This window comes from Rhagoletis zephyria, unplaced genomic scaffold, assembly GCF_001687245.7.
Source record: "Rhagoletis zephyria isolate East Lansing unplaced genomic scaffold, Rhagoletis_zephyria_1.1 Rzeph_scaffold_02164, whole genome shotgun sequence".
Classification (NCBI taxonomy): domain Eukaryota; kingdom Metazoa; phylum Arthropoda; class Insecta; order Diptera; family Tephritidae; genus Rhagoletis; species Rhagoletis zephyria.
The window spans coordinates 44,006-58,467 of record NW_016159248.1 but is presented as its reverse complement, the minus strand read 5'-3'; the positions used below and the strand labels follow the sequence as shown (position 1 = coordinate 58,467).

At 37.5% G+C, this 14,462-nt stretch overlaps 1 protein-coding gene across 1 annotated transcript in view; it reads right to left on the bottom strand.

Annotated features, from left to right (window-relative positions):
- Positions 1 to 650: 650 nt before the first annotated feature.
- pico (ras-associated and pleckstrin homology domains-containing protein pico) overlaps positions 651 to 14,462 on the bottom strand; it is a 45,362-nt gene continuing 31,550 nt past the window's right edge. Inside the window, 3 exon segments of the mRNA XM_017620453.1 lie at positions 651 to 5,242; positions 5,244 to 5,539; positions 5,606 to 6,662. Coding sequence (XP_017475942.1) covers positions 3,218 to 5,242; positions 5,244 to 5,539; positions 5,606 to 6,662 — 3,378 coding nt within the window. The 3' untranslated portion in view covers positions 651 to 3,217.

Below are 14,462 nucleotides of genomic sequence, written 5' to 3'. Positions count from 1 at the left end.
CTGTTGTTTGGGTTCGATAAACTGCTTTTGTATGGCATTTACAAAAATTTGTTATGTACAAATTTTTTCATTGAGTAATTTATTTAATAATTTTTTAAAAATTATTTAGTATGCTTTTAATTGAAATATGTTTTTTAATATTTCAAAATATAATTTTATTTATATTTAAAATTTTTTCTTTCTTCAATTTTATAAAATCATATTCAGCCTAGTCGCTAATTCCATGTGAATAAATCGCGCCCATAAATTTAAAAGCCACACAAAAACATTTGGGCACAATTTTGCTTTATCAATTTTGAGAACATTTACCGACATGAAATTCAAGTGTAGGCTGTATTAGAATATAATAAATAGTTTAAATGCAACAAGTATGCGTTTTTTTAGCAAATTGTGTAAAATTGTAATTTTTTTATTTCTTTGTTTGCATTCGAGCACATTGGATGTGCGCTCACACCTTCCTGTTATTAAGTTAACTGGTTCTATGTTATTATTCTTCAATATATTTTATGTTTGAAACTGTGTACAAAATATAATCACTTAACCAGATAACCCCATAACAAGGCAGGTGTGAGCACCAACATTATATTTCAATTTGTATTTATTTAGCTTATTCTTTTTTTAACAACTAATGTTTTTATAATACATATTTATTTTTTTGATATTTAGTATTTTTTTAAGAGTAACTTTCACTTTCAATGAACTAAAATTGCTAAGACGCGTTTGAAGTAGAAAAAGCGGGGAACACTGATACTTTCACATAAAATTTTTAAATATTTGTATTTTATTTATTTTTAGTTTTTAACTGTACAAGCGGTTTTAACTAAATTTTACATAATTTTTTTGTTTACTTATTTTTAAAAAAGTGAAAATTTTCAACTATATGCTTGTAAAATTCGCCGCGTTTCGTCGCACGATTCGCGCAAATCAGCACATAATTATACAATTATGAAAGCATTTTTTACTCGTAACTGCCTAATCTATTTAGCGTTTTACAATTAGTTTCAATTTTAATTAACTGCTTTTTTATTAAGATTTAGCAATTTTTTATTTTCATATTTTTTTTTTCATATTTCAAGTGAAATGCTTTTGCTTAGGAACAATTTAATTACTACAATATTTTGTTTTACAAATAAATTTTATGGAAAAGCAAGTTTGTAGCGCATGGCCGCAAACATTTTGAATGCAATTTTACTTTTCATTTATATTTAAACAAAAAATTCACCAAATAATTTTTTTTCATGCATAGATGCCTTATTTCGGCTTATTTATAATTTTCACTCATTTTTCTCTTTCGTTAATTTGCTTTAGAATTTCACTTAAATAAGTACATACACATGCAAGAGTAGAGTGGAGTGGATACACAAATTTTTCAATGAAAAAATGCATTTTTTTTTTTCAAAAAAAACACTGCTTGTTTTCTTTCTTAAAAACTAAATGCTAATTTTCGCTTCTAATACGTAAGGCGTATAAATTTCATTTGTAAGCATTAAATATATATGTATGTATATGGATAAAGTACATATATTAGCGATTCGCATGCAAAAATTTGAGGAATTTACAATGTGTAGTTTTGTTGTTAGTGGTAGTTTTTAGTAGAGATTTGGTAAATTTAAATAATCATTGCAATTGTATTGCATGCCGCTGTATACTAGCAAATGTTTGCCATATTTTTTCGTTTAATAACACTAAACCATTACTTATTCGTTTAAAATTTGCACAATTTCAAAATTAAAAGAGTCGTAGCATATAGTTAAGAGTATAATAAATTTTTTTAATTTTTCATTTAAAAAAATTTTGCTAAAATACGAAATTCACGGGGCAGTATGCTTTTGGAAATTGCAGAATATTGCTCTAGCAAAACTCAGCGCGAGTGAGGGGCGGACAATTTAGGATACTTTCAATAATAATCGATTGCTTTTAGGCGCTTTTTCGATACATGAGCCACTTCTAAGGACTATTTGGAACTTTTTGAGGACATAAAATAGGAGTGGAGAGTTGTGTAGAGTTTTTGAAATACAACATAACAAAGTGAGGATGTGATTTGATGCACGTTTTAAATGCCAGCAACATGCGAAACATGTGGAGAGTTGTGTAGAATTTTCAAACACACAAATTTTTACCATATTTGTTTAAAAAACGCTAGTAAGTTGACACAATTTTTCGTTGGTATTTGCTTACAAAACATGTGAGGAGTTGTGTAGAGTTTTCGAAGAACAAATTTTGAACATGTTTTACAAAGAACGCTAGTAAAGCAGCAAAATTTTCCTTGGCAGTAGCTTATAAAAGTTTTCAGAAAAGGCAGGTTTAAACCGTTTTACAAAATGTACTAGTAGGGTTTTGCGCTGTGCTATAAAAGCAAGTGGAGCATTGTGTAGAGTTTAATGAGAGATACAATTTTGTGTGCTAAAGATGCGTTGTGTAGGCTTTTAAATATTAATGGAGGCTTTTGGAGAGCAATGGACAATTTGGAGAGTTGTTGAGACTGTTGGAGAGTTTGGAAGAGTTGGAAATATCATAAATTTTGCATAAATTACAATATTATTTTAAATTATGCTCCGCTGTTTTAACTAACAACGCTGACTGCTCTAATTCCATAAAAAATGTTTATCGTATAAATGCAATAATTTATCATTTTACTTCAAAACTTGTTTAAAATTGTTTATATTGCTGCTCAAAAATGTTGTTGCATTTGCTTGCTGCTATTATGTAGTATGGCATATTGTACAATTCCTAGGCGTAGACAATTTGAAAGCAAAAAGCATTATTTTTCTTATTTTTTTGAAATTATTCGCGAAAACTCGCTTTTCACTTAAGCCTGTGTAAATGCTTAGTAAGTAGACGTCCACATACAAATTTGTATAAGCATGTAAATATATGTTTATAAAAAATTTTTTCATTTTATATATGTATGTATAAGTATCTTAACATTAACTACTACATATATAGAGGACATGTTTTGTTGTGCATTGCCACCAAATACGTTTGGCAACTGCGCGCGCGTTCTACAGGTTCTGAACCTTCCCAGCATCGCAACGAAAGCACTACAGCTCTCTTCTACGCTTTGATAACGCCTTTACTTTTATAACTCAATCTTCTCCTTTACACCTTGCTTTTTTCGCTTTCTCCACACATTTCTCGTCTCACTTTCCCTTTCTTGTTTATACTATTACCAACCGCACAGAAACCAATGTCGGCGACGTTGGCCTCCGCCACATCCCTAAACCCTGTGCGTCAGCTGCGTCGAATCGCTGCGTTTGGGTGGTGGCGGCGGTGGTCGCTTCTTGCGTTGCGCCGCTGCTGCAGCCACCGCCGCCGCCGCTGCCCCACCCATGGGGAATTGCGGCTCCATCATTACCGCTGTGCCGGCCATGCCATTCGGCGCATCGGTCGCATGCAAATTCTCGTAGAGCGCATATTCGCTGGGCGGTGGCGGTGGTGCGCCGGCACCATAGTGCTCTTGCACCCAATTGCTCACGTTCGCTGTCTCGCGATAGTAGTGTGTGGTGGCGGAGGCATTCAAATTGTGAAGCTCGTCGTTGAAATCGCGAAATCCGAGCACTTCATGCGGAGTTGTGGCCGGTTCTAGTTTACACTTCTGCGCCACCTGCCACTTTTTGCGCATAACGCGTTGTAGATCCTTGAGAAAGTCGCGCGGCGGATTCGAGGTGGACTCTTGCAGACGCTTGGGGGAGCCAAAGTCGATTGAACTGCAATTGGAAGAGTTCGTCGAGAGACGTGTCATATCGGCGCGTGGCGGTGGCAGCGGGCAGGGCGCATAACCGTACAAAGGCTGCGCGTGCATTTGTATATGCATTTGCATTTGCTGTTGCTGTTGCTGCTGCTGCTGCTGCATTAGACTCGCTGGTGGCTCGGGTGAGCACATTTTGCGGCGCAACAGCACTGGTGAATCGGCGAAGGATACTTTCTTTTGTGTGCCAGTATTCGAAGGTTGCGGCGGCGGTGGTAGAGCAGCAGAGGCTGCAACATTGTTTTTATTGCTGCTACTGCTGTTGTTCATATGCTGATTGTGCGCTTGACCCACATACTCTGGTGGTGCCTTATATGGTGGTGCAGGACCCTTCACCGGTGTCTGTTGGGGCTTCTGTGGTTTCGCAGGCACTGCTGGCGGCATGCCGTTCGCTTTGCCACCTGCCATTTGGAATTGCTGCGGTGGCTGCTGATAGACCATCACTTCTTCTGGTGGCGGTGGTGGCGGCAATGAAACCAGTGACAGCTGCGAGCCATATATTTCGTGCTCGTCGGTGAGCGGTGGCGGCGGTGGTGGTGGTGGTAACGAGTCTAGCGAGAGTGTCGATGAGGACATACAATTCGCCACAGCATTGGCTTCATTACTGACCACAGTGCGGACGCCCTCATACTCTAGCAGCGGCTTGGCGCAGATGCTGGGCGTCGGTGTGGGCGTGGAGTTGGAGGAACCAGACGAGTTGCAAGCGGTTGCATTCATGCTTTCTGCTGAACCGCGTTTCGCCACCGCTGCGGGCGGCTGACGCCGCTTTAGTGTACCGCTACCGTTACTCTCTTGCGACTTGCGGCGACTGTGACGACGCGTAAGTGTTCCGCTACGTTCGGGTGAGGCTGCATCTTGCACATCGCCGCCGCTGCCCTCGCAAATCGTTATCTCGCCCACCTCTTTCAGCTGACGTGTCATTGTGGTCAGTGGCAGGTTGGGCTTCATTGAGGGCTTGCGTTTGATTGTGCCTGTGGTGAATTCCGAGTCGAAACCATTGTTGTCGTCGGAAAGGCAGCCGCTTGACGAGGACGAGGAAGCACGCGAGACGCGACCACTCGAATTGGACATGCTCGAGACGGCGGAGGAGACGCTGCCGCATTGTGACGGCACGGCCGATGAGATGCTGCTTATTGATTCGCTGCGCATCGAGACGCCAAAACTGCTTTGCAACATCACATCGCCCAAGCTGAGATCATCCATGAGCGTTTTGTGGTTCTCCCACAGCTGCTTGCCGTATTTCGAAATGCGAATGGCCGTTATCCATTTCTCCATAGTCTCCAAATCCTCCGCGCAAAGCATTTTCAATGTGCGGCAGGTCTTGCCGAGCGAAGAATCAACGGCCGACTTGAAGCCGAACGCATAATCTGTGGGCGCCTTCCACTTTTTCTTCCAACCCAAGCCGCGATACACATTATAGCCATTGAAGAGTGTCAGACAAGCCAAATCGCGTGTGTTCTTCGTCTTCTCTTTCGGAAAATAGTAAAGCCCAGAAGGAGCGCAGAACAAAGTGGTAACGCTTCCAGCCTTTCTTCGAATCGGCTTTCATATAGAGCGGACCGTCAACCTGCAGCTGCGAGTTGGTCTCGAAGAACTCCTCCAACAGCATGGCGCGTGTGTGCTCATCGTGCTGACTGCCTGGCGCCATTTGCGGTCCAGGCAGATAGATTTCCGGCTTGGCAAAGAGCGATACCTTGTCGCTGCGCTGCTGAAAAAGCACGCGATTGCCCGCATCCGAATTCCAAGTCATCAAATTGTCCACCAGCAGCTCATGATCCTCAAAGAGGCGTTCTGTTGCGGAGAAAAAGAGAAAGAGGTAACAAAAAAAAACTCTACACAATTGCCGCAAATACTCACCCATTTGCAGATCGCCCAAGTTCTCTACCAACGCCCAATTGGCCTGCATATGCACATGATTCTTATCGGCCAGTAGACGCGTTACATGCCCACACGACATGCGCTCGTCCACCAGCAGCGACTTCGATGCGCCGTCCGAGGTGAAAGCCTTGACGAACAATCGCCTTATGGATGGATGCTCCAACTTGTGCAGCGCCAGCTGTATCTTGGCCGCCTTACTGCTGCTCAACGTGGTGCCACTCAGCTGTTGCTGCATATACTGCAGTTGTTGTTGCTGCTGCAATTGTTGCATCTGTTTGTGATGCAGCGCTGAACTGGCGCTGCTCGAAGCTGACGACTCGCTGGATAACAGCGAAACGGTGTCGCTGAAAGCGGAATCATTGTCTGGCGACTCGGTGCGCGGTTCGCGCATAATGCCCACACCACTACCACCAAGACTGCCGCCAACGCCACCTACACCGCCAATACTGACGCCCATCATGCTGCCCACACTGCTGCCGCCGCTTATGCTGCTCTGACCATTCTCCGAAACGCCCGAGGAAGAGGCCAGCGAGTGTGTGGTAGCGCTGCTGCCACACTCCGATGCGCTAGATAGCGAAATGGTCGTGGCACCTGAAATAGTGGAATTTGTGCGCGAATGTGTGCGTGTAGGTGGTGCTGTGCCCATGCCGCTGCCGCCGCCCATACCGGCTGATTGATTTACATGTTGTTGCGGCCCAGGTACACCGCAACCGGGTAGAAAAGCTGCATCACCGCAATTGATTTGTGCCTCCAGCAAGCTCAGCTCGCCCAATATCATGTCCAATTCGGACTCTTGCGTCTCCTCCAAGTTCGCCATCGAAATGCGGTAGGTGTGCGATTTGGCTTCAGCTGTGGTCAGACAACGGTCGCTGTACTTGCGCAGCTTGATGGCAGCCGCAGTTTGTATCGCCGCCGCCGCCGCTGCAGACGATGGCGACGACGATAAGACTGTCACTTGTTGGGCTGTGGCCGATGTGAAGGTGTTTTCGCGCCGCAATGGGCTGCCGCTTGAGGCTAGTTGCGTGAGGCTTCTAATCTGTTTGGCGGGAAGAGCGAGGCAGAGAGCAAGAAAGAAAGAAAAGTGAAAGACATTAGTGAAAGGCGATGAGTAGGCGTAAATAATATGCAGTTTGAGTGATGAATAGGTGCAATTTGAATAATCAACAAAATGCGAGTAAGTGGCAATTTTTTTATGATATAAATTTAAATTTACGGTAGCAGAAAGTAATATTATTTTTTTTATTCAAAAAACTTGCATGTATTCCTTGCTTATACAGTATAATTTCGCTAATTTTTTTTGCATTTTTTTAAATAAAATTTTTTTCTCGTTTTAATATTTTATTATTTGTTGGTTGGTAGCAGCGTTGCCTGAGCATCGGCCCAGGACCAGTAGCGCTATAAGCGCAATTTTGATATACCTTATCTGGAACCTCTGATATTAAATATCTACTGTCGCGAATCGGCTGCATCTTCAAACCACTTAGACTTGGCAATAAGATTGTAGGGCATTGGCCTGAAGTCTTTTGCTTTTTCATTATTTCTTCTTCCCGGTTTGAGAATGTAAAGAACTTTAATTCTTTTCCAATTTTATGATATATAGGTCAAGCTGGTGCTAGGTTATCACAGACTCTTTTAATTTCGGCATTATCAGTATAATGCCGTGTTGGCAGGGTATTTTTGTGGCAACGATTTTTTTCGAATTTTATTTTTTATTTAACCACTATCGTTTTGCCAAAATACTATACTTTTCTATAACGAGGCTTGGAATGTGTGGCCATTGAACAAAATTTGGCTCACTCATTAAAAACATTTACCGTGCGGGGGCGGCGTAAAACTACAGATCCCTCCATTTATGAATCAGCAACAAGGCTCGTACCAAAAATTAGAGGAGAAGCTCGGCCAGCCATTTAGCAAAATAGTGAGTGAAAAATATTTGTTTTCCTTTTTTCAATTAATTTCTTACTATTAAATATTCTATTATTGCATATCATTTCATCTTGCATATCATTTCATCTCATTTCCCTACATTTCATTTTATTTTATTTTGTTTCATCTCAATGTTTCACTTCATTTCATTCAATTTTGTTTCTTTCATCTCATTTTATTTAATTAACATAATTTTATTATTTTATTTTTAATTCCTTTTTATATCATTTTTTATTATCTATTTGTTTTTTTTTTAACTTTACATTTTTTCTTATATAATTTAACTTCGTTTCACTTCAATATTTCGCTATATTTCATTCAATTTTGTTTAATTTCAGCTCATTTAATTTCATTTATATAATTTAATTTAATTTTTAATTTTTTATTTATTTTTAATTTTTTCCTATATTTTCTTTATTCTTACGTTTTATTTTTTAATACTTTTTCTTTAAATTTTTTTTTGTTTAATTTCATTTAATTTAATTTAGACAAACTTATTAAAATTATTTATTATTTATAATTAATTTTTTCCTAAAAAAAAATCCTAAACGTCTTCAGTTTGATACCCATATTGCAAATTTTCAATTTAACTTATTAATTTAATTAAATTACAATTGTCAAATTTTCACAAAAATATTATCGCCTGTAAGCCTTCTTAAACCTCTTTCTTTTGACAGCCATATTGCAATATTTGCTTTATCTTACCAATTTATTTAAACTGCAATTTTCAAACAAGTGGCAACTCTGTATTTTTTTCCTTTCTATATTTGAAAGTATTGATTAGGCTTCTGTTGCTCCAATAAAGACACCTCATATTAACATTTCTTTAATATCTACAATATACAGACATCGGCCTGTTACAATTTTATTACATGTGTAGATTATTTACATATATTATTTATTTATTTATTATATTTCTTTTAAATTTATTTATTTTTAGTTCTTCTGATTCGTTTTTTTATTTTCGCTTGTTTTTATTTTTTAATTACTTCATTTTTTAAATACTTTCTTGCTTTTAGTTTTTTCTTGTTTCTATTCTTTTTCTTATTTTTATTTTTTGCTTATTTTTATTTTTTTCTTATTTTTATTTGTTTTCTTATTTTTATTTTATTTTTCCTATTTTTAATTTTTTTCTTACTTTTAATTCTCCTTTCTATTAACGTTTTTGTTTTTTCGTTTCCGCAATTTGATTATACCAACCCACTTTTGGATTTTTGGAATTACTTTTATTCACAGGAAGTGGCATAAAACTGTAGAATCTACAGTGTAGATCACTCCATTTCATTTCTTCTCATTCAATTTAATTTAATTTACATAATCTCTTTTCATTTTATTTTCTAACTTGCTTTTCTTTTATTTTTTGTTTATCTTTACATTTTTTGCTTTTTCATCTGTTTTGTTTTTACTTTTTTTGTTAGGGTTATTTTTTATAATTTTTATTTGCGTTTTCATAAAATTAAAATACTAACCCACTTTGGTATTTCGGAATTTATTTTCAGTTTCAGTTTTTCATAGATATGTACTATGTATTTCCTGAATATTTTTAAGTAAATTCATGCGCATACAAATTGATTTTTTTTTTTGCTTCAAGCGCACGCGAGTCAAATTAACATGAAATTAACCAACCATTATTATACAAACTAATCTCTAAATTGCTTTTCATATGCAAATTTCCTGTAATAAAATCACCTCTAATTAATTTAAACCACGAAACGTCAAAAAAAAACCTGTTAAAACAGAACCACAAGCACATCAACGATACACGTAGTAACAAGTTGTAAACACACACAATTTTTTTCCAATAAATACCACAAAAATACAAAAAAAAAAAAAAACACTTTGCACAGCGCGTCTCATTTCCACCCAGTCAAGGTCATTGGCAAGCCTTTGTTGACAATCTGTTATTATTGCTGTTGAACATATTACAATAACGTCCGGTAGTTGCCGCTGGCAATCGCGCATAAATACGTTGCACCCACAGCTATGTTGTAAGTATTGTTGTTGTCATTATGCATATGCGTGCCTTGAGCTTTTAGATGTCGCAAGCAACAACAACCAGCCAACCAACCAACCAACCAGTTTGCCACTTAAAAATCCAATTCAAAGTCACCACTGCTTGAATACGCGTTGATTTTTTAAATTTTATTTCCTTTCAACAGCTAATCGGTTTATTACTGTCGTTGAATTCTAACGAAGAATAAAAGAGTTAAGTAACGGAAGTTGCTGCCATTGCTGCTTCTGCTTCGTATGCTTCTTCTTTACTCCTTACACAACCAAACATTGGGCAAGGCTTGAGCTTTGGAGCACTGACCTTTGGTTGGCTGGTAAACAAAAATACATACATAACAGCCACAAAGACTATTGTGAGTGCGAATAGCTTTAATATAATTTTTATATTTTTGCTAATATTTCTATTTGTTTTTGTTACTTGCTTACGTTATCTCAATTGTCATTTGAAACGAAAATCATCATCGCTCAATTTCATATCCATTAGTGATATATTAATGCATGTAATAAATGAAAAGTGCACTGAAAACCACAAATTTGCTGGCACTAATGCGAAAAGCTAGTTTCGACAGCGCCAGCAACAAATACTCATACGAGTACGGAGTACAGAGTAGCAAGGAATTAATCATTGCATTGCAAGCCAAGTCGATGACAAATCTGTGTAGTCGCACTCTAATCAAACACTCATTTAAGCAATAAAATATTCCATTACAACTAATAGCTTAGCTACCTACATCGGTAGGTACATATGCACCAGCGGGCCTACATACGTGCATACCCGTACGTACATATGTATTTATTCACTTTTCCTACACTAACAGCCAGTAAAATTCATTTTTCAATTGCCATTTTGTAATTATCGTTTTGGCACATTGCCTGGCGCCACAGTTGCCGTTGTTACTGTCGCCGCATTTTCCTTAGTCGATTGCACTTTTTTGTAAAGAAGTAAGTAATACTTTTTATCTTGCCAGCGAGTGAAGGAGAAAATAAGTAGTTAGCTATGAAATTTTATTTCATAAACTTATGTATGTATTTATATTAGGGTGGTTCAATAATGCATGTGAAAAAGTAAAGTCGGAATTTTTATGCTCTCATCCCATAGGATTGCCTATACCGAAAAAATATACCCCTATTTTTTTCTTTTTTTTTTGAAATCAAAAAATATTTAGAGGTCGGTCAAGGCGCTCAAAGTTTTCCATCTATTTTATATGGGAAAAACAAAACTTTTCGTAGAAATGGTATAGAATTTTTGAAAATCAATATTTTTCGATCGGAAAACTCTGCTTCTCTGCAGGAGATTCCCAATAATAATACCCAATTGTTTGTTTAACAATTTTTTCATAATAACTATAAACCCTAAAAAATGCAATCGTTATCTAGTATTAAAAAATGGTTAAATAAACAATTGGGTATTATTATTATTGGAAGTCTCCTAAAAAGAAACAGAAATGTCCGATCGAAAAATATCGGTTTTCAAGAATTCTTTTCTATTTCTACTCAAAGTGTTTTTTTTTTCATATAAGATACATTGAAAACTTTGAGCGCTTCAGCGACCTCTAAATATTTTTTAAATTTCAAAATAACAAAAACCGGGGTATATTTTTTCGATATGGAACAATCCCTTGGGATGAGGGCATTAAAATTCCGACTTTATTTTATCTTTTTTTACTACCCTAATGTACATACATATATTTAAGTGCATATAAAGCCATTATTGTTGTTTTATTGCCTTTTACGACATAAATATTATTGTAAAATTGTAATTAAGCAGCCTTGAAATGTAGCCAAGCGAAAGAGTAACGAGATTCCATTTGCCTCGATGACATTGTTGGTTCCGGCGGTGGTGGTGAGACGTGGCAGGCGCGAAACCTTATCGAAATGCAGTCAGTCATTCAATTGAAAACAATTTATAGGCCTTTAATTTATGTATTTATTTAAAAAACATATTTTTATATCAGTCAAGGCTGGAAGAAGGTTTCTCTGGTGACTAAATGAAAAGTAATATGCACACAAATTATCAAAGGAATATTAATTTTCAATCTAAAGTAGGTATGTCGACGGAGCTGCTCTTACCCGTTGGCGAAGAGGTGGTTAGATGCGATCAGACAAAGATAAGATCGAAAGGAGAAAGCCCGGCCCACACCCTCGCTTCAGCATACACTCCAAAACATCAAATAATTAAAAGGAAATGTACTGCTACAATAGTTCCAACAACACAACAACGGCTGATGCGATTATCTTATGCACACATTGGTTTGATTAACTAAGTGACCATGGTTGCCAGCAAACTAAATCAAAGAGTAGGAGACGGCATAAGCTCGAAGGACCTCTCATTAAACCACTGTGTTAGGCTACTAGACCACTGCAGTGTCTTCCCAACAAAGGTCGCGGCCATAAAAGAGGCTGCACTTTGGCTTATCGACTCTTCTTTGCCTTCAGTAATCATCACTCTGATAGCCAAGCAGCATAAGGTCAATGGAATGTTGTGAAATCTCGTCCAAAATGGTGATGGAAGACAGACTACCTTGGGGGAAGGGAACGACACTGTCTGACGTCACATTTTGTTACCATGCCGGGCTACCTAACTGAAGAGCTTGGCTCACGTCATACTACGTCGAGATGGCAAATAAAAGCTGATCAGAAAATCCCACATGTAGGACGACCCGACAAATCTGGCGCAGCTTCGATAGGAAACTTAGTGACCGGAATTATAAGAGGGCTTTGTTTGTTGGGAAGGCATGCTAGCAGAATAGGCCTACTGGTTAATGATTTCTGCCGCAGCTGTCGTGATAAGGAAGAAACTGAAAGCGTAAAACACTAACTGCTAGACGACGCTCATGTACCATCACCTCATTGGCTGTCTGGCGGTGCTAAGCTCTCGTTTTAATAACTTAACCAACTGGTTCTACTTTAAACACGCTTCTCAAAGCGGAAGGATAAGCTGCCGCTAAGGCGACACTTCAAAATTTTGTTTTCCTGTGGAATAACATCTAGCACAACTTGCAGCTCACAATTACAAGTTTTAGACAATGAGACTTCAGGCACCAGAGCTGGTGTCTACTCGAAGGACCTGCAGATCAACCCGGTCCTTTCGTCTACCGAATGACTGCAGTGTCTTCCTAGCGGAGATCTTAGCTATATCACTCGATGCTCGGTTCCCGGACATGACAATATTGAAGAAAAAATCAGAATTAGCACGAAACGCCTTCTTATAAGACTTAACTCTTATATAGTATACAGAATGAAGTTTCGCCAGTTTTGCTTTTGGGTTTCCCGGGTAGATCTGTGTGGTATCCTAAGACCGGATCCATAGGGGGATGAAGTTGTTAATTAATTTTCCGTTTCCTCAAAGGTGTATTAATTCGATATTTACCTTATCTTATCACTTTAACTGAATAAAATTTTTCAAATACTACATGGGTGGCAACCCGCTAGAAAAATATTTTCGGCAGGAAACCTACTTAAAACTCTTTAGTTTGGTACCCATATTATATGTAATTTATTTTATCAATTTAACAATTGAATGAAATTTTTCAAACAGGTGGTAATCCTCCTCAAAAATATTTTTGGCAGTAAACTTTCCTAAAACCTCTTTAGTTTGATAGCCATATGGCAATATTTAATTTATGTTATGAATTGAATCAAATTAAAATTTTCAAACAGGTGGCAACCTTCCACAAAATTATGTCCGACTGAAAGTCTTCTTAAACCTCTTTCTTTTCACAGCCATATTGCAATATTTACTTTAATTTATCAATTTACTAAAACTACAATTTTCAAACATGTGGCAACTCTCTAATTATTTTTTTCATATATTTTAAGTTAGACCTTTAGCAATGCATCGATGAAAACTGCATTCGATGCAATTTTTAGTTTTCGAGTGATGCGCGTACAAACATACAGACGGACAGACAGGCAGAGAAGAATTCTAAAAATAGTTGATTTGGCTTCTGTTGCTCGAATAAAGCCCACCATATTAATTTTTCTTTTTGTTTCAATTTTATTATACAAATATCACTTTTTATAACATCTCTTCGATCAGCGTGACAATTTCACTTAACATGCAATTTTGTTTCTACAAACTCGGGTGTACCTTTTTTTCCACGAATAACGAAGAAAAAACCGTTTCCCGCCGTAATTGAATATTTACATTTGTAATTCAACTTTTCACGCCATCAACGCGCTAAGCATTAATGCGCCATTGTTTGCCACACTTTTTTGACGCCGAAGTGCTTAATATATGTAAGCATACAAACATGTAAGTATGGGCTCTGTAATAATATAGTACTTACATAAATAAATACATACATACATGAATAAATTTATAAGCATTTGCCTGTGGTTGGAACATTTGTACATTTAAATGTTTGCATGCAGTCACAAATACATATGTGCATACATACATACATACATACATATTTATGCAGATTGGAATACATATATGCAAGTATGTGTATTTGGATTTATCGCTTAAAGCTTTTTATCTTCGCATGCGATGCGCGCAAACGTAACATCCATTTGTCCGCTTTTCCGCTCTACATATGCGGAAAATTGCGAGCAGCGGCGGCAGCAACCACTAACTGCCACTGCCACTGCCGCACAGTGCATAGAACCCATAGAAACAATGGATAAAAATAGAAGTAATGATCGGAATTCGTTTAAACTTTGCTCCTAAACGGTTTACATCGCGGTTATATCAAAAATGAAAACGACTTTTTGTACCGCTAACCAATTTCGAGAAAACCGGGTTTTTCATTTGGAAGTAAAATAAGGCAAAACGCCATTTTCGTAAAATTAAGAAAATAAAACGAAAATATAAAATGATTGGATATTCATTGTATTATATCGAGCCCTACTCGCCAAAAGCGTAAGCGAAATTTTTTCCAAAATTTTCTTTTTGATG